The sequence below is a fragment of the Phialemonium atrogriseum genome (genome assembly GCF_030411735.1).
Source record: "Phialemonium atrogriseum strain 8032-3 unplaced genomic scaffold QBC33scaffold_28, whole genome shotgun sequence".
NCBI lineage: Eukaryota > Fungi > Ascomycota > Sordariomycetes > Cephalothecales > Cephalothecaceae > Phialemonium > Phialemonium atrogriseum.
The window spans coordinates 102,441-120,699 of NW_026848165.1; the positions used below are offsets into that span (position 1 = coordinate 102,441).

The window sequence follows — 18,259 nt, forward strand, 5'->3', positions numbered from 1 at the left end:
AGTCGGCCTCCGACATTAGCAAGGCTGCATCTCCGGGGAGTTGTGTCCAAGCCCAGAGGCCTCTGTCTTGCAGTTCTCGTCATACAAGCCAAGAGAAGCTGTGTGCTTGCCCCCTACTTCCATGCATGCCTCTAGAGATTACCAAGCCTCCGAAGAATGTCGAGCGAACAGAAGATACCCAACATCTACATCATCGGGGCGCAATGTACGGGCAAAACAACTCTTGTCAACAGGCTATCAGTGGAGCTTTATTGCTCGTCCGCGGTCCTAGGTATCGATAAACCGCAGATCATATCGGAAGTAGCAAGAACGGTCCTCAAGCAGCATCAATTTGTCACCGAGGACATCCGATCCTTCCCTGAGCGGAGTCTGGCTCTACAACAGTTGATTGTAGCCGCCCAGGTCGACGCCGAGAGGGACGCACTCAGTCGAAGCTCGTGGTTCATCTCCGACAGGTCTGGCATCGACCCTGTGGTGTACGCGAGCAAATATGTCAGCGGAGAATCGGCCATGGAAATGCAACGGTCTACGGGATGGCTTGAATTGAAGGAGAGAATGGCTGAGTCTTTGGTTATTGTCTGCGAAGCCGGGGCGACGTGGCTGAAGGATGACGGAGTTCGACTCATGCCAGAGGACCAGGAGGATTGGCTTCAGTTTCATCGAATGTTCTGCACTTTGCTGGACGAATCTCGCCTGCCATACTGTGTGCTGCCCTGCAACATTCACAGCCTGTCCGAACGGGCTCAATTCGTGTTGTCGAAATGGCACGAGTTGGCAAACATCGCACCGGGACTGGCTAGGATTGGGTGATTAGTGGTCTGCCTGTTGGCGTCTTGCACCTTTGTCATGACACTGTGTGCCGTCAAATCATTCATTAGACATAACTAAATTCCACGCATGTTACCAATTTTGCTCCTCTTCTCCTATTCGCCCACCATCACTTCGATCTCTGTCTAACCACATTTTAGCACGTTTTCTGTAGGCCGTCCTCAAATGTAAAACATGCTGTCTCTCAGTTTCGGATGAACCTGCAACTCCTCGCCTCGCACAGGCCCCTGGGCACTACCAGCCACTGAAGGTGTGGCCGAGTGCGGCGGGGTGTCATACACGCTGCTCAGATAGCACCTTGCTCGCTCGCACACAATGTCAGCGTAGTACGCAGGCGTGCATATGCTGACGGCCTTCGTGGCGCGCCCGTAGGTGTAGCACAAGCTCTGCGTCAGGTCCTCGATCAGATCAGCAACATTCCGGAACGGCGGGGGGACGGTCTTGTAGCGGTTGCGGAATATCTCGTCGAGCACCACGAAGTAGTGTGCGGGTCGGGCCGTGCCCTGGATGGCTGTGTGTGACTGGAGGAAGAAATCCCAGTTGCGTGCCTCCGTCACGCCTCGATCGACTACAGTGCCGGCCTTTGGGTTCGACGAGCGGTCTGCGTCGGCTTCTCGAGTCGGGTAGAAGCGGGTGTGATGGCGCTTGCCGACGATGATGACAGTGAATCGCGGAAGATCCTTCTTCTGGTCGGCGGGCGGGTACGTTTCCTTACATGCTCTGCGCAGGAGTAGTACTTCTTCGTCCATGACCTTCTGGTACTGACCCTCTGAGACTCCATCGCGATACACAAGGATGTTCTCGGGTAGAGCCTTGTGCTTCCCAACGTCTTGCCAGAGTCGCAGTCGTGACTTGAACATGTCTGTCAGGTCCGACACCATTTCCTGGCGCGCCTCCGACTGGATCCGCAGCACGGCGGGCCACTGTCCCAGCCATCTGTCCACGCTGGCAACCATCCCAGCGACGCTCGGCGCATGATGGCTCGAGCCAGGAGACGGATGGGTCACGTCGATCCCAACGATCATGGTCTTGTCCTCATTGATGATGCCGAGCCGAGAGCTGTCGACCATTTGGTTGGTCCCGCCGAGCTTCAGGTTGAACTTCAAGGCAACGTTGGCCAAGTATTGGTCTTGTCCCCTCTCCTTGGCAAGCTTGTGGCCAACGGCGCAGACGGTGTGGATACCGTATCTGACATCGCCGCACCGCTTGATCCGGTTGTACAGCGGAATGTTGCTGTCTGGTAGGACTATGAGGAGTAGATCGAGGGCCTTGGCTGCAGTTTCGAGGAGCTGGTCCAGCTGCGCGTCGTCTGGGCTGTTCAGGACTAGCCTGCGTCCGGCACTGGGGGGATCCACCGTGATTCCGGCTGCGCTCAGTGTGTTCCCGAACGTCCGAACGACTGCAAAAAGACCTGCCGAGTCGAATGCATCTTGGTAACCCGGCAGCGAGATAAGTAGGTACGACCATTTCCTCAGGCTCCCGGCAGTGTTGAACTTGATGTCAACCATGTTCCAGCTGCCGAAGCGAACCTGGGCGGCCTTGTTCTGTTTGTAGACAACCTTTGGCTCCGCAAGAACGCGTCCAGGGACTGTGATCAAGCCCGGCGAGGTGGATATGCCAAACCGGCCCTACGGAAATTAGCAAATGCGAGCGGAAGACGAGGGCAGGGATCACTACCAAAAGGACGTTCGTCTGCGGATTGAGGCCGGCTGTTCCTAATCCCTCGCGAACGATTGACGTCGCATTCTCACACGGCTTGCGAACCGCAAACCGTATCATCTGTTGTGTCTGACCAGGGCTGAGCTTCGAAGTGGCGTTCTGTCCTTGCAGGACAATGCAGACCTCCGGGGGGAGGTATGTCGGATTCTCTCTCGTCCCGACATTGACGACTGGAATATCAGGATTGGCGATCCGTCTGCCATACGCTGCATGCACTGTCAATTACCGTGCTTGGTCCAGCGTGCTGTCGGATCACACTTACTGTTCAAGAAGAAATCGTAGACACTGATGTATCTCCCGCTTCCTGACGCCCCGGGTCGATTGCCGGGCCCAGCCGCCGCCTTGGCGCCCTTTTTCTTCTTCCCTCCGCTCGCCTTCTCCGTCGTCGTCGACGACGAGCCGGATTGAGCCGGACTATCCAGCCAGAACTCAACATGTTTAGGACCTGCCCCAAACTGGCTCACCCTTGGTGGGTGAGCGAGCCCCTGGCCGTCATTGGCTGTGGCGACGCCGAAGATGGTCTTGACTTTGAGGATAACCTCGCCATTCTTGTTTCTCCTTTCGGCAAGGTGGGTAGTCCGGACCCTCACCTTCTTGAGAAACGCCTCAATCCTGGTCTTGCTTCTCAGCTGAGCATCAAATCGCAAGATCAGCTGATCCAGTGGTCCGTCGCTGTAGAAAGCGCCGTGGCTGACGTTGACGTTGACCAAGATCCGACAAGTCGCGGCTCGAACACTGGCGAAAAACCCTCGTATGGCCGTCAGTCCACCGCCAAGGTCCCACGTGGCGGAGCCCTGGCTTAGTGAGAAAGTCTTGCTTGAGCCAATCGTGACAATAGTTCCGGTCGACTTGGAGTAGTGGTTGAGGAAAATATTGAAAGCCTGGATCATGGGAAGCTTGTTGTCGTAGTGTGCTGTCAGATCAGTTGATGTCAGATACTCGGTTAGCTCCGCAACAGTCAGGGTATTCGTGTAGCTGATTCGCACGTTATACTCCGTGGCGTTGTCCCGGGGCTCATCTTGGCCCTCAGCTCGATAACGAACTGGGATGCTCATGTCCCCGGACAACCTGTGCCGGGACAGAAGAGTTGCCTTGAAATCCGACACAATGTCCTGTTGTAGCCCTGCCAGTTCCGGTGCTTGCAGCAGCAGCCGGATGACCTGGGTTAATTTTCTGCCAGCCACGGTTGGGGTGACGGACAGGTCGTATCGGTAGAGGTTCAGGGTCGGGGATGCGGCAATCTCGACATAGTTGGCCCATAGTGTTACGGGGTTGCCTCTGGTGCCGTATCCCGGCCGCTGTGGAAAGACATGTCCCAAGCTGAGCGCACTCAGATTCAGCGCCCCCTTGCCAGCCTGGAGGGCGTCTTCCAATCTGGCCACGGCTGCACTAGGAGGAGGGATGCTTCCGTCCTGCGAGCTATCCGAAGCGTTAGTGTGTGGCATGTTGTCGAGCATTGCCCAGACTCACGAGAATATCTGAACTCCAGTGGACCCTCCTCGGCCGCCGCGTCCAGCGAAGCCTCCACCGAAGCCTCCACCATCTCCACGACCTCCATAGGATCCACCTCCAGGCCCTCCGCGGCCGCGGCCGCCACCGGGAGCACCACGACCATCTCCACCGCCGCCACGGTAGAATCCTCGTCCACGAGATCCTCGACCACTAGTCGACATTCTTTAATCTCTGACAATCCTCTAGGGGAGGAAACTTTCGTTGGAAAATGGAGGTTAACAAAGTAGGTAGCGTGCGGGAACTTTGTGATTTTCCACGACAGCGGCGGGGTTGAGATGGGTCGATGTGTTGAGTCAAGTTAGCGTTCAGTGTGGCTTTAATCGAACCAGTAAACTGGCGAGCATGTTTAAAAAGCAAATACCATGATGCGGTGGCTTGGTTAGGCTCTGGCCATTCACTCTGGGAGCCTGATTGATCAAAGGCCATCCAAGATCGACTGGCGGTCAAACAAAGCTGAACTCTCGCCTCAGATAGGCTGTGGCTCCGTCTGTGGCACCGCCTGTGGCTCTGGTGTGGTGGCTGAAGTATGGAACAACTGTTGTGCCATGCAGAGTGCTGAAAATTTAATTAGGTGCCGAAAACAAACCAATTCTCTCACCTTCAAGGACACCAAGAGAGAGCGAGAGATCCACGCAGCAACAGTGGAAATCTCTCCTGGAAATAATCATGGACTCACTTGACAATATTTCCGGCGTGGTGAAGGATTTGCACAGCGACCTCGCTCGGAAATACCGGACGCACGGCGCCACGATCGAGGACATATGGCGGTCATTTGACAAGAATCAACGAGCGAGATGTCTGAGGGCTGGCGCAGCAGACGGAGTTGTACTGAAGCATCCCCTGGATACGTCCCTTGGAAACGTGTACAAAATCGCCCCAGAGTGGAACCTGCGCGACATCACGGAGCCGGAGTCAGACTTCCTCTTGCATCTTCTCAAACATCGCGCCACCAAGTCGCTCTACGATCAGTACTTCACCGGCACCAATGGTAGTCCAGGAGATCATGAATTCATCTACGAGATGATGCGCACAAAACATCTCCGCCACGTCGAATCTTTCAAGGACTGCTACACCTTTTTCCTGGATGGCGAGGAGTACGGCAAGTCCTACAGAGTTCTGGCCGAGCACACCGAGACCCTCAACGATTTTGCACCTGCCATTCGAGCTGGCCTTTGCATCCCGCAGTCGACTGGAGAGTTGGTCCTTCAGAGGCAAGTCGCCTTGTTGCAGTCCCTCAACATCATCATCGAGGATATTCTGGACGAGGGTTCGAAAAGCCGGAATCGAAAAGAGCGACAGAAGAAATCCGACCAGGCGGCTGTAGCTGCGCTTTCCAAGCTAAGCATCGCCCAAGCTCCGCCAGCCAAGCTTTCTCTTCCGGATCTGGTCGCCAGCGCCAGCGATCAAAAGGCCTCGCTCAAAGGGTATCTTGGGTTACTCTCGACGGAACCTGCTGTTCTTGCTCACGCCGTCAACATCTGCTTCTTCAGCCGGCCAGAGCTTGTCGCGGACGAGAAAGGCCGTGTATTGCCCGTCCACACCGACAAATACATCAGCGCCGCCCTTTTCGAAGCAATCCACGGCGCGGTTAAGGGCGCCACCATCTGGAGCTACACGAGTCGTCTTCTCAACCTCCTCGAACGTTCGGGCACCTCCGATAAGGTGTACCGGGCCATTCTTCTTCAGGAGATATCCAACATCTGTCACCTGGAATACGGCCGTGCCCAAGCCATCTTCAAGCGCCATGTCCAGACAGGCACAGGCTCCAAGTGGTTCAAACGAGTATCCAACGTATACGACAACGCCGGCAATGCACGGGTGGCCATGAAGGGCAACCCGGACGATTTAACCAGAACCAATCCTCAACTCCATTACATGCTGCGTCTCTGCCAGCCCGAGACCACCGCTCCCAAGGCCGTCGACTGGATCACGAAGCTGGGCAACCTTCATCAAGCTCACCCCATGGAACGGGACAAGTTGGAGGAGAGAGAGGTCGACTCCCTGTGTGACCTGGCTGTCATCATTGGATTCGTCAAGGACCTGTCTCCGGCGATTTCAATGCCCTCTCTCTCCCACAAGAAGGGGCAAGTGTTCGTCGCTAGATACCGGGAGCTGGAGGCCGAGTTGAACCAGCTCAAAGACCAGGTCGACCTGCGCGATTTTGCCGTTCCTATCGACAATCTCCTGGAGCCTGGAATGTCCGACGGCGCATTGAATGTTCTCAACCAATTCATCATCGAGAAATCCGGCACAATGATGGGGTTCATGTATGAGGACCTGGTCGAAGATTGTCTCTCCGAACTCCAAAATCAATATCAGCAAGCCAAGGCGAAGTTGGAGCAGAAAGACAAAACACCACCACCATTCCCAGCACCGACCTTTTCGCAACCGCCGCCAGCCGAGCGAGTCGAGGAGCGGAGACAGAAGGAGAAGACCCGTCCACCACATTCGTCAGCCTACGAGATTGCGCCGCGCGCCGAAAAAGAAGCTCCCGCCCCGTCGCCGCCGTCCCAGACTTTCAAGGTCAGCTCGTCGACAGCCGAGGTCTTCTCGACGCTGTTCAACAAGTCGCAGTCGCGGGGCTCGGTATCCTGGGCGGCCTTCGAAGCAGCCATGGCAGACCTGGGGTTCTCTGTCGTGCCAAAGTTCGGTTCCGTGTACACTTTCCTCCCTCCCGATACCGTGGCGGTGAAGAAGTCGTTGACGCTACACCGGCCGCATAAGTCGCGGATCGAAGGATACACCCTTCCTATATTTGCTCAGCGGTTGAATAGGGTGTATGGGTGGGACGAAGGGACGTTTGAGGTTGCTTAAGGCTCTCTGTTAGATGAGACGAATCTAGACGACCGCAGCCTAGCCTGGCCCACGTGATGCGTCGCCGCTTTTGCTTTTGCTTGTTCAGGCGCTGCTTACCTTTGCTCACCCTGTCCACCCTTTTGGGTCAGGGGTGTTACCACTGCAGACTAGGAATTGCTTCAAGTCTAGCCAAGGAGAGAAGAAGTGGGTGCAAAACCAGTCCCTGCAAGGTGGCCCAAAATAAGTTCCTGTCTAGACTTAATAAAAGGCACGTGGCACTGCCTTGGCTTTGCACGCACGTCCTCTCTCCCTCGTTCCATCTGGTCGCTGCTAGAGATTCAAGCATACCATCTCCCTCCTTGCCCCCTTCCTTTTCCTCCCTACTCTTCATCCACTCCTCATCCACTCCTACCTCATACATACATTTCTTTAACAAAGAAACCAAACTGCAAACATAAGCACAAGAACAAAGACATAGACTTATAAAGACGCTGTGATTAAACAGGCTAAATAGAAAGAACTTACAATAGATTGCTTAAAGATTAATTCTCACGCAGTTTGCAAAAAGCTTAAGCCAAAGAGCAAGAGTACGCTTATGACCTTAAAGTATAGAGTTTGTAACTAAACAGCACCCCAACCTGACTGACTCCAAGAGCTGACAGGCTTTAAGTACGTGAGGAATCACGGACCTTCTGACTTCCGGGATATGCAAGTGATGAAGCCTTTTGCCGAAGCTATGGGACTCGGAACAATCGGCAAGCTTGATGAGGAGGACGAGCTACCAACTACGGACAGCTTACGAGGCAAAATGCGCCGATTCTACAACGCGTGGCAACGGCACTACAATCTGACGATATCTCTAGATGTCAAGCGGTCAATGGTCTCAGTAAGTAGGTTCTCCAAATCTGCGTGACTGATGGGATTTGCCGAGTCTTCAATCAAGCGTCGCCGGGGAATTTGATGCCGTCGAAGCATAAGGTTGTTCAACTTGATTATAGCTTCGGGCAGGTTTGGAACCTGTGCGTGCTGCGGTGCGAAGCGTTTCGCAGAACCTGAGCCCTCTAGAAGTCCACTTGTATTGCTGGATCACTTCTCAATCCCAGAGCCTTCCAACAGCTTTCAGACTTGTAAGGCACTTAGACTCAGCTACAGCAACGCGAACGAAGCACTCCCACTCCTCTGTCTTGTCGTCTTTCTTGTTTGTCGCCGGGAGACTGTTCTCTTTGAAAGTTCCGTATGCCGCGCATTCGTCAAGCATGACATGCTCGTACACGGCAATCAGAAGCTGCAAATCGGCATGCCTTCGGAGCAGGTCATCTCATGTCCTGGTACAAAGCCGATATTTGTCCGCGTCGGTCTCGGGGTGGCGGATCTCTTCCTGAAATCGGGCGATTTCCTTGAGTTGATCGTCACCCAGCACGAGGGAGTCGTCTCCGAGTCCGTTATCGGGTTCGGTATTGGGCAACCCAATCGTGGCCGGACGCTCAACGAACGGATGCGCCATATTCGCAGCAACCTATGGTCGTGTCGAAGTGAGCAGCTCGCTGATTGGTAACCCACCTAACTTTTGGACGTTCGGATATATTAAATTCTCCGTGGCCCGAGAAGTACAAGTACCTAACTAGGCAGCAGAAAATGGACCATAAATCGATCCTCTCTCAGATCGAGACCCGACACTCGTTTCAACATCAGCCATCAATAATTTGACCACCATGGCGCCAAATTCGGAGGAATCCACTCACATTCTGATCCACTGAATGATTAGCAGTAAATTACAGGGAGAGAATGATGTCAAAGACGAAGAAATAGCTACGATTGTCAAGTCCACGCGCAGGGGACCTGGCGGGCTTTGGACTGAGCGATAAGTCGACAAGCGCCGAGGACGCCTGCCACGGGCGGGAGAGACGTCTGCGTAATGAGTAGGGCGTCGCGAAATGGTTGGTCCAGGTGCTTCGAGGCGGAGTACGAATATTGAAACTGGTGGCGGAATGCAAGTGGATTTATTGGAGGGAATGTCGTCTCACCGCGCGGGCCCCGACCCAAAGACGGCAAGGCAGCCAGCGGGGCTGGCGTCTACAGGACAGGGGCTGTATGTAATTGGCCACCCGTTGGAGTCTTCGTCCCCCCCGCAGTTCCCGTCAACCCGTCCAGCTGAACAAGTTTAACTGTGCCGCGTCCCGGGGATTTCTTGTCTTTGATCAAGATGTTCTCTCCAGGTACAACCTGCCCAGGAGCATCATCATCGATACCAAATCATTATTTTCCATATATTTGCGGCCAAGTCAGCCCGAGGCAGCATTGAGCCAGGTCGAGAGGTCAAGTCAAGTCGCAAATGTCGTCGTACCCCGCCAGCCCTGCCCCCACGCCGGGGCCGGCTCGACCCGTCGTCAGCGCGACGGCCGTCGCCCAGCTCAAAAAGGATCTCGGTCTCCTCAATGGCAAGTGTGGCAGCAGCTCGACCAAACCCTGGCCGTGTAAGTGGAATTCGCCGGCCGCCGCTCCAGGTCCCAACAAGACTAAGGTTGATGGCGAGCTGCTGCCGGCCCTTGTCGGCCTCACGCGGGCTTCCCCGAATCTGCGACAGAAGCTGAAGGAGCTCGCCGAGACCTGGCATTGCGATCTCCACTACGACAAGGACATCCGGGTCGGTCCCCGGGTCGAACTCTGGTTGGCCAGCTTCCCTTCTGGCAACACAAAAATGGCAGCAGTCGCACCGCCTGCTTCTGCTGGCGGCAACAGCAAGGCACCGAGTTATGAGCCGGTGCTGGTCCCGGCGCAGGGAAGGGCTTTGCTTTCCCCGCCGACCACCCCTCCCAAGAAGAACGTTCATACCCCCGGCGGGAGCGTCACCACCACCAAGGCCACCAACCCTTATTCGACCTCAAGCTCCCCGACCCCCGCGAAGTACTCGACGGCCGGTCCTGCTCCCTCCCTCCCTAGTCCCCCCGCAACACCATATCATCAGGCCCAAGCGACCACCTCGGGAGCGCTTGCCTCGGCGGCGCAAAGAGAGGCCACGGCCATGCAGCAACTGCGGGCGCGCCTGGGACTCGACAGCCGCTACTGCGGCAGCGGCAAGAAGGATAATCCCGATGGATCGTGTGGCTGTCCTTCAGCGGGTAAAGACGGCGAAATAGACAAGCTGCTGGTGCCCCTGGCGACACTGAAGCTAGCGGACCCAGATCTTGCGGATCTGCTGGACCAGGTCGCCGGCAAGTGGCACTGCCATCTTCACGCCTGGGGACGCTATAAAGCGGATCGGGTGGCGCGCTGGATGACGTTGTTCCCAATCTACGACGTTCCTGTCACTGCCACAGATGTCTACAAGTCCGCCAGCGGGCTCAGAAAGCTTCTCGGCCTCCGAGGCTGGACGTGCGGCAGCTACCTGAAGAAGTGCGAGACGAACCCCGACCCGCTGACGGGGCCTCGCTGTAGGGCGCAGTCGATGCCCTATCGCAAGGGTGACAGGCACAAGGCCGCAGTCGACGAGATCCTCGAGTCGCTAGCCGGTCTCACGCGTGCATCGCCCGGCTTGTGGGCCGAGTTGGTCAAGCTCGCGCGGAAATGGCATTGCGAGTCCCACCCGGGGGTCGTCTACGCAGAGGACCGGGCCCGCGAGTGGTTGGCGCTGTTTCCGGGCGGGCCTCCGGCCGCAGCAATCACCACTACCAATCCCTTTGATGAGGCCCAAATGAAAATAAAGGAGCTGCTGCGCCCTTTGTCGTCTCAATGTCCCGTCATTGCGGAGAGCACCGGCCAGCGGTGCCAAAAACTCATCGCCGGGAGGAATATGCGCCATTGCGACAACTTGGCCGACGAGATTGCGAGGCTCGCCGTCAACCTGGATGACGAGAAGCTCAAGATCTCGCTCGAGCTCCTCGACCTGGTTCGGCGCTGCTCGGTGCACAACAAACTCGACGCCGCGTGGGTGGCAAAGTGGCTGTCGCAAATCCGCGACATCACGAGGAACCTACCGCGGGCCGCCGCTCCGGTGGGACCGTCGTCCACGCCCGCGCTGCAGTCGCTCACGGAGTTTGAGCAAGAAATTTATAGCAGGTCCACGCCGTCCGGCCACGACGAGTCCCCGCTGCGCATTGTCGACCGGTCTGACGAGCCCGGAGACCACGAGTCCATTCGCCAGCGCGTCACCAGCAAGTGGCGGGAGCCCCTGACGAAAGAAGAACAGGCAGTCGAGTGGGGCTTCCTGTACGCGTACACGGTCAAGGAGAATTCCAAGTACGTCAAAATTGGATACACGTCTCGTGACGTGGCTACACGGCACATCGAGTGGCAGACGGCTTGCGACCGGAAGGTGGCGGCCGCGTATCCGGTGGACTCCAAAGATGCGGTGTTGGTCCCCTATCCGCGGCGGGCCGAGGCGCTGTGCCACGCGGAGCTAGAGGCTTGCCGGGTCCGGGTCGCGTGCGGGCCTTGCCGCGTGCAGCACGAGGAGTGGTTCGAGGTGTCGGGGGAAGTGGCCGTCGATGTCATTCAGAAATGGACCGCGAGGATGGCGAAGAATCCGTACGGAATGGTTTAATATTTTGTGATTTGACGAACGTGAAGATTTACGGATGAGACTTACGAAGGGGCGATTGAACACAAGGAGTCTTCTCTAGATGGAAGACGTCGAGGGCTTGGTAGACTTGGAAAAGAGGGACAACGGTACGGCATCCATTAATTCAGGTTGAAAGCGTTCAGGGATCACTGCCACCGTGGGTGCATGAGGCTGAACCGCAAGTGGTTCGCGGTATCGGACGAGAAGGCGATCGAAGTTATTAAACGGCAATGCGACCGGATGGTCGCGAATACGGTCCGGGAGAAATCGGTGGAGGAGGAAACGAGCTGAGAACCGGGGGATTTTCATTGCATTTCTCGGGATGGGTCGCCTCTCGCGACAAGATTGCTCGCCGTATCCAAATTCCAACGTCAGGCTTCAATTGCCCAAACGGCGTTCCTTTCGCATGCACCAAGGGAACACGGAGTAGTGGCCGGTAGACCAGCGAAAGTAAAGTTGTGAGCCTGTTAAGGCCAAGAGAAGACCGTAGTACGGCGGTCTAGTGGGCTCCATCAGCAATTGTAGCATTTCAGACCCAAAAGCGATGGCGTTACGGACGCCACAAAAGCCATTCACAAGTCCTCCTTAACCGGCTGAGCCTAATCAGAGGGTAAGGCGGCGACAACGGCGCTCGGTACAGCCTGAGGTGTTCATTCTTTTGGTCAGTCTGCATTAGACAGTCGCTCATCCGAGTTTGGCCACCTGCTGGTGGCTGCGGCATGGGCCAGGTGCGTAGCAGAGTGATGAGCTCCGCCAGGGAGTTGGCCATCCATGTCCTCCTTGGCCTCTTCAACGTTTTGAAACGTGTCGACCACGGCTTTGGACGCGGAATTATATGTTCCCATGATCTTTTCGAATTCTTCAGAGGCGTTGTGCTCGAAAAGGCAAGTCCCCCCAGTATCTGCGCCAAGCGAGGTGGCTGCGCCTACAGCTGTTAGACCAGCCCCTATCGCTGCCGCAGGAGTGAAACACAGGATGGCTCCTATGATGGCTCCGGTATTTCCCGTAGTCTTGGCTATCTTAATGTCCGTCAAATGAGAGTCCAAATCGTTGTAGACGCTGGTCAGCTTGGTGTTGGCCGCTTGGGATGCTGCTTCGATGGTGTGGCACATTCGGCCTTATATGGGCTCAGCTGCTCCATCTTTGTCCGTACCAAGCGCCTCGCCTCGGCCCGCGTCGCCGGGTCGAGCAAGGAGAGACCATCGCCATCTCCATGATCATGCAAAGCCTCCCAGTAGATGATGTCGACATCTAGGCACCTCCTTGCGGCATAGTTGAACCAGAAACGCCCGGTCCTCCATGATTCACGCATCCGGGTGGAAAGACGCAGTTCCGCTGCCGGGCCTCCACCCCGGGCCAATGACGACTTTGCTTCCACTCATTCCAGCGCTCGTAGGAACTGCTCCATCCTGGGCACGTAACTGGCCAAGAAGTCGTCCATGCCGTCGTCTTCAATCCATATGCCCGGTCCCCTCAACAACAGCCACCATGGCGGGTCGTACGCGAACTGGGCCGGCATACTGTTCGTGAACTCGAAGTCGAGCATGGCAGTAATACGGAGGGTATCTGGGTCAATGAGCATGTTCGAGGGCTGCATGTCGTCGCAGAAGATCCTGAACGGCCCGGCGTTGTCGGTGCAGTACTTTGGGATGAGCTGCTTGAACCGCTGACGGGCGACGAACCGCCTCTGAGCGTCGGCCTCGTCGTCGGCAAGGTTTCGCTGGGTATCGAGGTGCAGGAGATGCTGGCGCGCCACTAACTCGAAGAAGTCGCTCGCGAGATCTAACGGTGCGGTGTGAAACTGGTCCACGGGGTAGCCTGTGCTCGTCGCCAATATGTTCATGTCAAATGTCAGGGGCCTCCCGGTAACAGTCCATGTCCCCGATTCGCCGTCATCCTTGGAGATGGCTCCGATACGGGAGAATGCGAGACAAGATATTTGAAGCATGTAATCAGCGATTTGCTCGTAGACCTTGTCGAGCGTTGCCTCGTAGATCTGGGTTCAGGATCGCTGCCTCGTATTCGTCGTCGGTCGGCCGCCTGAGGAAAGTCGACAGACGAGTCCCCCGGACGAAGTCCATGATGATAAATGGCCCCAACTGCCGCGGGCTCTCCTCCACTGATCCCCAGCAGTGTATGTGAGGTAGGGAATGGAGGTGTTCTCGCGGAGATACTCTATGAATCGCACTTCGTTCGCGACCTTTTCGGCTCTCCATGGCGTTGCCGACTCGCCCGGCATTGCAAAGCGGATGAGAACGCTTGGTCGTCGATCGCCGAAGTCGATGTGATAGCTAAGGTTAAAAGATCCCTTGAAAAAACCCTTGTACGTCCCGGCTCCACCGCCATTCAGGCGAGCATCTACAAAGGCCACAACTTCGTCTTTTGCGTCGATAAGCCTGCGTATCCAAGCCCTGCACTCCTCCTCGGCATCGGCCTCGACGATTTTGTCGTATCCTGTCATTGTCGTCCCGTGCTCGGGCAGAGAGGGGAAGCAGCACCGGGGCAAAGGCTGTTGCGGGGGCGGGGGCAGTCAGTTCACAGATGCAATCGCAGGCAGTCGGAAGCATCCACGGCGTACGGCGTTGGGAGGGCGATGGTCGGAGGGTGGTGGTTGGAGAGCGGCGGTCCTCAGTCGCTGGCGCTTGGCATCAGCGAGTTTGGGATGGAAGAGCCCCCCATGCACGAAGTCCACCGAGGGTGATTCCGAGGAATAGCCGGCACTGGCTGCAACCTCAATACTTTGCGCCTTTGGACGCCAGTTCGTAGTGCTGAACGAAATGCTCACCCCAGAAACGGGCCACCGTCTTCAAAGAACCAAGAAATCTAGATTTGACCTTCGATGTGTCCCCGACAACGTCAACAAAGTTCTCCCACTGAGCTTCGTCATCCTTTTTTTTGGTCGACCAGCTCCGTAGTGGTGATTGATGTTGAAAAGAGGAAGGACATCCAGATGGACCCACAGTGATAGACAAATCAGTCACTCCCATAGCATGCGGGAGCACATATCGAAGCCCAACTCAATGCGCGCATTAGTGTAGAGCATGTTGGCTAGTGCCAAGAGTGCCTGCCATGTGACATAGGTAGCAGTGCGTTAGCGCTGGCGAGTTGGCCCTCTCTAGAGGTCCATCTTTGGGGTCCATTCTAGACAGGTCCATTTCTGGACTCCATTCCGGAGGAAATCTGTCGTCTCAACTTTCTGGGGGGCGCATTTCTAGTCTCCAAGACGGGGTCCAAGTCTCGGACACTTCGCTGACTCTCGCAGACCTCACGCGGGCCATCCCTGGCTTTGCATTTGGCCCAGACCTGGCGGGGAGACCATGGGAATGTGTCTTGACAGAAGGATAGGCCGTATCGTGAGCCGGGATGTGATGCCGGGCAGAGGCGTTGAGATCGATGGCCCTGTGAAGTTGATGATGTGTTAATGTGTGGGCTGATGGAACTGTTTCTGCACTGGTTGCAACACCGCCTACAAAAAGACGAATTTGCAACGTCGACCGGATTAGTGCCTTCACACTAGCAGTTGCGCACGAGACGACCGGGCATGGTTGCGGTGGTGGAGTTCTTGACGGGGAACGAAAGGGCACTCTTATGCCTGCCGACCGGTGTGTTCGGATCCAAGCTGGCTGAGCGACTGACAAACATGGACAGAGCAGGTCCTGGAGGGAGCTGAACCAAACAGGTCTAATCTGGGGACACCGCCTCCGTCCCGTCGAATCCTTAGGCATGGCCCCCGCGTTCACTCGATCGTTGGCGGTCTCCTCACATTGGTACACTTTCCCCGTTCCCGCCGTAACTGATCACGCAAGCCGTCTACATTTGCTCACTGCATCCCTGTCACTAATTTTTGTCTCCAAGTTGGTGTTGCGGCCCCATGTTGCCCTTCGACTATTCACTCGTTCTCAGGGCTAAGTTTGATACTAAGTTCGACACTTCGAAATGGCAGGGCCTTCTTCTTCTCCGTCTCCTCGATGAGCGGCAGGAGGCCCTTGCCCTTGAGCTGCTGCAGGAACTCCTGGCCGTAGCAAAAAGCCGTCTCCTCCGCTCAGCAACCGAAACTGGGCTAGAGGCTCCTGCGGATATGCATTTTGCGGGTCGACATTCGTTGTCTCAGCCATTCTCTTGAACGTGGAGCCGGCATTGGACACGTTCCTGCATCCACCTCCCCCATACAAGAACTGGAACTAGCCTGGGACCAGAACGAAGCCAGGCATGCTGAACACGTCAGGGACCCATCCACGCAGCCATCCCCCGTCCGGATAGAGGCTCCCTGCAGGCGTGCGTTGCCTCTGCTATCCAATATACAGCAGTTCCCGACGAACCGATGTACAAGCGATCTGCCCTCCATCCAACTAGAACGCCACCAACGTGCCAGGATCTCTTCCACGATTCACATCAGATGAACAAGCAACAACAAGGACTCCGTCTCAAACGTGGAGCGACGTCCGCGAACAGACGTGCGTGGCTCGACTTCGGCAGAGCAACCAAGGTCAACCCACTGGCGGATCACTTCGCGCTGCCTCAGGGTGACCGACAGCAGGACAGGCGGTCCCCCATACCATCCCGACCTGGGAATGATACATCCAGGACCGGGCGCCATGGTCCCGACGTGAGCTGATGGCGTTCTGGGCCTGTTCTGGAGCCCATTCTGGGATCTTGCTGGCGTCCCAGCAAAGCATAAATAGGCCGTCCTTGGGCCACACCCAGTCCGATCCATGTCGTCAAACTCTCAAGCACACCCGATCCAAAATACTCGACCACCACTTACTCCTCCGAGAACCGTCAAGGGACAACCCCAACCCCCACACCCCCGCACCAGAAACACAGAATGTCCGAGCCCGGGCAGGAGGGTTATATGGATACTTCATCCTGCCCATAATTGTTGATACCATTCTTCTCCTGCACCACTTATTTTGCCCGCGCTTCTTCTCTCGCAGCTGTTTTTTTGCCCACGCTTCTTCCCTGGCACCTCTTTTGCGCTTCTTCCCTCCTCCCTCTAGCCGCGAGCGTATAACCCCAATCAACTCTATGGACACCGACAAGAACCTCGAACGTGTCAAGGAAGTCAAGGGGCTTCGGTGGCTCAACCGTTTGAGAAAAAGAACGGAAGAGATACCGGAATGGGCATCGACATTCCATCCACAGAGACTGCCTTGTCAAATGGAAGGAGACGAGCTTTATGGCTCATTTAATCTATGTCAGAAGGTGGTTTTTACTAACAACGAGGCATGGATCATTCGCTTTCCAATACCCGGCAAAACGAGTGAGGCACACCTTGACGAGAAGGTTGCTGGCGAGGTGGCGGTATTGAGGCTTCTCCACGAGCAAACCAACATTCCCGTCCCCAAAGTCAAGGCTTGGGGCCTTGCCAGCGATAATGCACTTGGCCTGGGCCCGTATATCATGGAGGAATTCATCCAAGGCATAAGCCTCAAGAATATTCTGAGGGAAGAGGCTGAAGGATCTACGCTCTTGAGGAATGACCTGGACGACAAGGAAGTCGAGATCATTTACCGACAGCTTGCTCAATTCACGCTCCAGCTCTTCAACCTCAACTTCAGCCAGATCAGCAGTCTACCCTTTGAATCAACCCATACGCGGCGGCCGCTTACAGTGACGGCCCACGAGATCGTCCGCCTTGGGGGAGTTGACGTTCTTGGTATTGCTATGCTTTCCCCGCCCCCCTGCCTTCCCTCTTTGCAATACTAAGAATGATCAGGCCTACGCAGTGCAGGATTTTCGACAACCAAGGAGTATTTCGACTATGTCGTCGAGCAACACTGGCGGCAGCTTCTTGGACAGCTGAATTCGGTCGAGGATGAAGACGATGCCCGACAGAAATATATCTTCTTCAGGGTTCTGAAGTCCTTGACTAATCGTCATGTCTGGCCAGAGTATAACAAAGGACCATTCAAGCTTATCTGTGACGATCTTGGCCTAGCAAATATGCGTGTCGACAGCAGGGAGAGGCTAAAAATCACTGGAGTTGTCGATTTTGAGTGGTCGTATACCGGCCCAGCTCAGCTACTTGGCACTGCACCCTGGTGGCTCCTCCAGGAAAGGCCAGAACTCTGGGACTTTACCCCCGACATAAGAGCTCGGTTTCTCAGGCACTTGGGCTTATTTAAGCGCGTTCTGGAACAAGAAGAGAAGCACACGCCAGAGTACCAGAGCAAGGAGCTCTCGAAGTTGGTCGAGCGATCCGAGACCGAGGGGACAATGTGGTACCACATGGTCCTGCAAGGGTTCTTCCACGGTCCTGACAGCTTGCCCTGGGAGCAGCTAAAAGACCACACTCCAGACTGGGACTTGCTTGCTGCAGGGATTTCCGAGGACGATATTCAGTCATTTGTCGCCGCCAAGATGGAGCACTTGAAGCTGCACGACGAGCGGCTGAAAAGGACGGAGACCACATACGATGAGATGCTGGCTGGAAAGTGGTCCATTCAGGGGTTTATCGACGAAGTTGAAGCCCCATACAAACATGCTGCAGAGATTCCTGATGGGGTTATTGGGTCTTCTGTCGCTGCGGAGATGGCACACTTGAAGCTGCACGACGGGGTGGCTGAAAAAGATGGAGACCGCCCGCGATGATATGTTGGCCGAAAGGTGACGGGTCGGGTCGGGCCGGCCGCAGTAGGACGGCGACAGTGGCGAGACAGGCGAAGCGCTTGTGCCACGACGGAGGCCAGGCGAAGAAGGGGTCGCTGCGTGGGCGAGGAAGGGCGGCCTGTCCGTGATGCCCTGTGCACCCCGATGATCTAAATGAATGGATGCCGATTCCTTGGAGAGGTCGGCACAAGAACGCTGGATGCTGTTGGTGCGCGACGAGATGAGAATGGGCGCAGC

The 18,259-nt window shown here is 56.0% G+C and overlaps 7 protein-coding genes across 7 annotated transcripts; 4 read left to right on the plus strand and 3 right to left on the minus strand.

The window, feature by feature from the left end:
• The first annotated feature begins 72 nt into the window (after positions 1-72).
• On the plus strand, positions 73-895 carry QBC33DRAFT_613467 (AAA domain-containing protein). The gene has a single exon (XM_060432543.1). It carries the CDS (start codon positions 157-159, stop codon positions 808-810), a length of 654 nt encoding a protein of 217 aa, XP_060280012.1. The 5' UTR covers positions 73-156; the 3' UTR covers positions 811-895.
• QBC33DRAFT_211907 (ribonuclease H-like domain-containing protein) lies at positions 825-4,491 on the minus strand. The gene is made up of 4 exons (XM_060422672.1): positions 4,018-4,491; positions 2,810-3,966; positions 2,506-2,753; positions 825-2,456 (listed from the first exon to the last, which is right to left on the minus strand). The coding sequence occupies exons 1-4, from the start codon at positions 4,218-4,220 to the stop codon at positions 990-992; spliced, it is 3,075 nt and encodes a 1,024-aa protein (XP_060280013.1). The 5' UTR covers positions 4,221-4,491; the 3' UTR covers positions 825-989.
• A 151-nt stretch (positions 4,492-4,642) lies between these two features.
• QBC33DRAFT_548639 (uncharacterized protein) lies at positions 4,643-7,280 on the plus strand. The gene has a single exon (XM_060428870.1). The coding sequence runs from the start codon at positions 4,726-4,728 to the stop codon at positions 6,871-6,873; it is 2,148 nt and encodes a 715-aa protein (XP_060280014.1). The 5' UTR covers positions 4,643-4,725; the 3' UTR covers positions 6,874-7,280.
• Positions 7,281-8,173: 893 nt separating this feature from the next.
• On the minus strand, positions 8,174-8,359 carry QBC33DRAFT_562387 (uncharacterized protein; the record flags this gene model as incomplete). The annotated part of the gene is made up of 1 exon (XM_060430204.1): positions 8,174-8,359. One exon carries the CDS (start codon positions 8,357-8,359, stop codon positions 8,174-8,176), a length of 186 nt encoding a protein of 61 aa, XP_060280015.1.
• A 744-nt stretch (positions 8,360-9,103) lies between these two features.
• Positions 9,104-11,432, plus strand: QBC33DRAFT_211925 (T5orf172 domain-containing protein). Its single transcript, XM_060422673.1, has one exon. The coding sequence runs from the start codon at positions 9,188-9,190 to the stop codon at positions 11,393-11,395; it is 2,208 nt and encodes a 735-aa protein (XP_060280016.1). The 5' UTR covers positions 9,104-9,187; the 3' UTR covers positions 11,396-11,432.
• An 823-nt stretch (positions 11,433-12,255) lies between these two features.
• QBC33DRAFT_596497 (uncharacterized protein) lies at positions 12,256-14,119 on the minus strand. The gene is made up of 3 exons (XM_060431884.1): positions 13,473-14,119; positions 12,831-13,409; positions 12,256-12,779 (listed from the first exon to the last, which is right to left on the minus strand). Exons 1-3 carry the CDS (start codon positions 13,872-13,874, stop codon positions 12,477-12,479), a joined length of 1,284 nt encoding a protein of 427 aa, XP_060280017.1. The 5' UTR covers positions 13,875-14,119; the 3' UTR covers positions 12,256-12,476.
• Positions 14,120-16,438: 2,319 nt separating this feature from the next.
• QBC33DRAFT_478894 (uncharacterized protein) lies at positions 16,439-18,037 on the plus strand (the record flags this gene model as incomplete). The annotated part of the gene is made up of 2 exons (XM_060425303.1): positions 16,439-17,069; positions 17,130-18,037. 2 exons carry the CDS (start codon positions 16,439-16,441, stop codon positions 18,002-18,004), a joined length of 1,506 nt encoding a protein of 501 aa, XP_060280018.1. The 3' UTR covers positions 18,005-18,037.
• Positions 18,038-18,259: the final 222 nt, after the last annotated feature.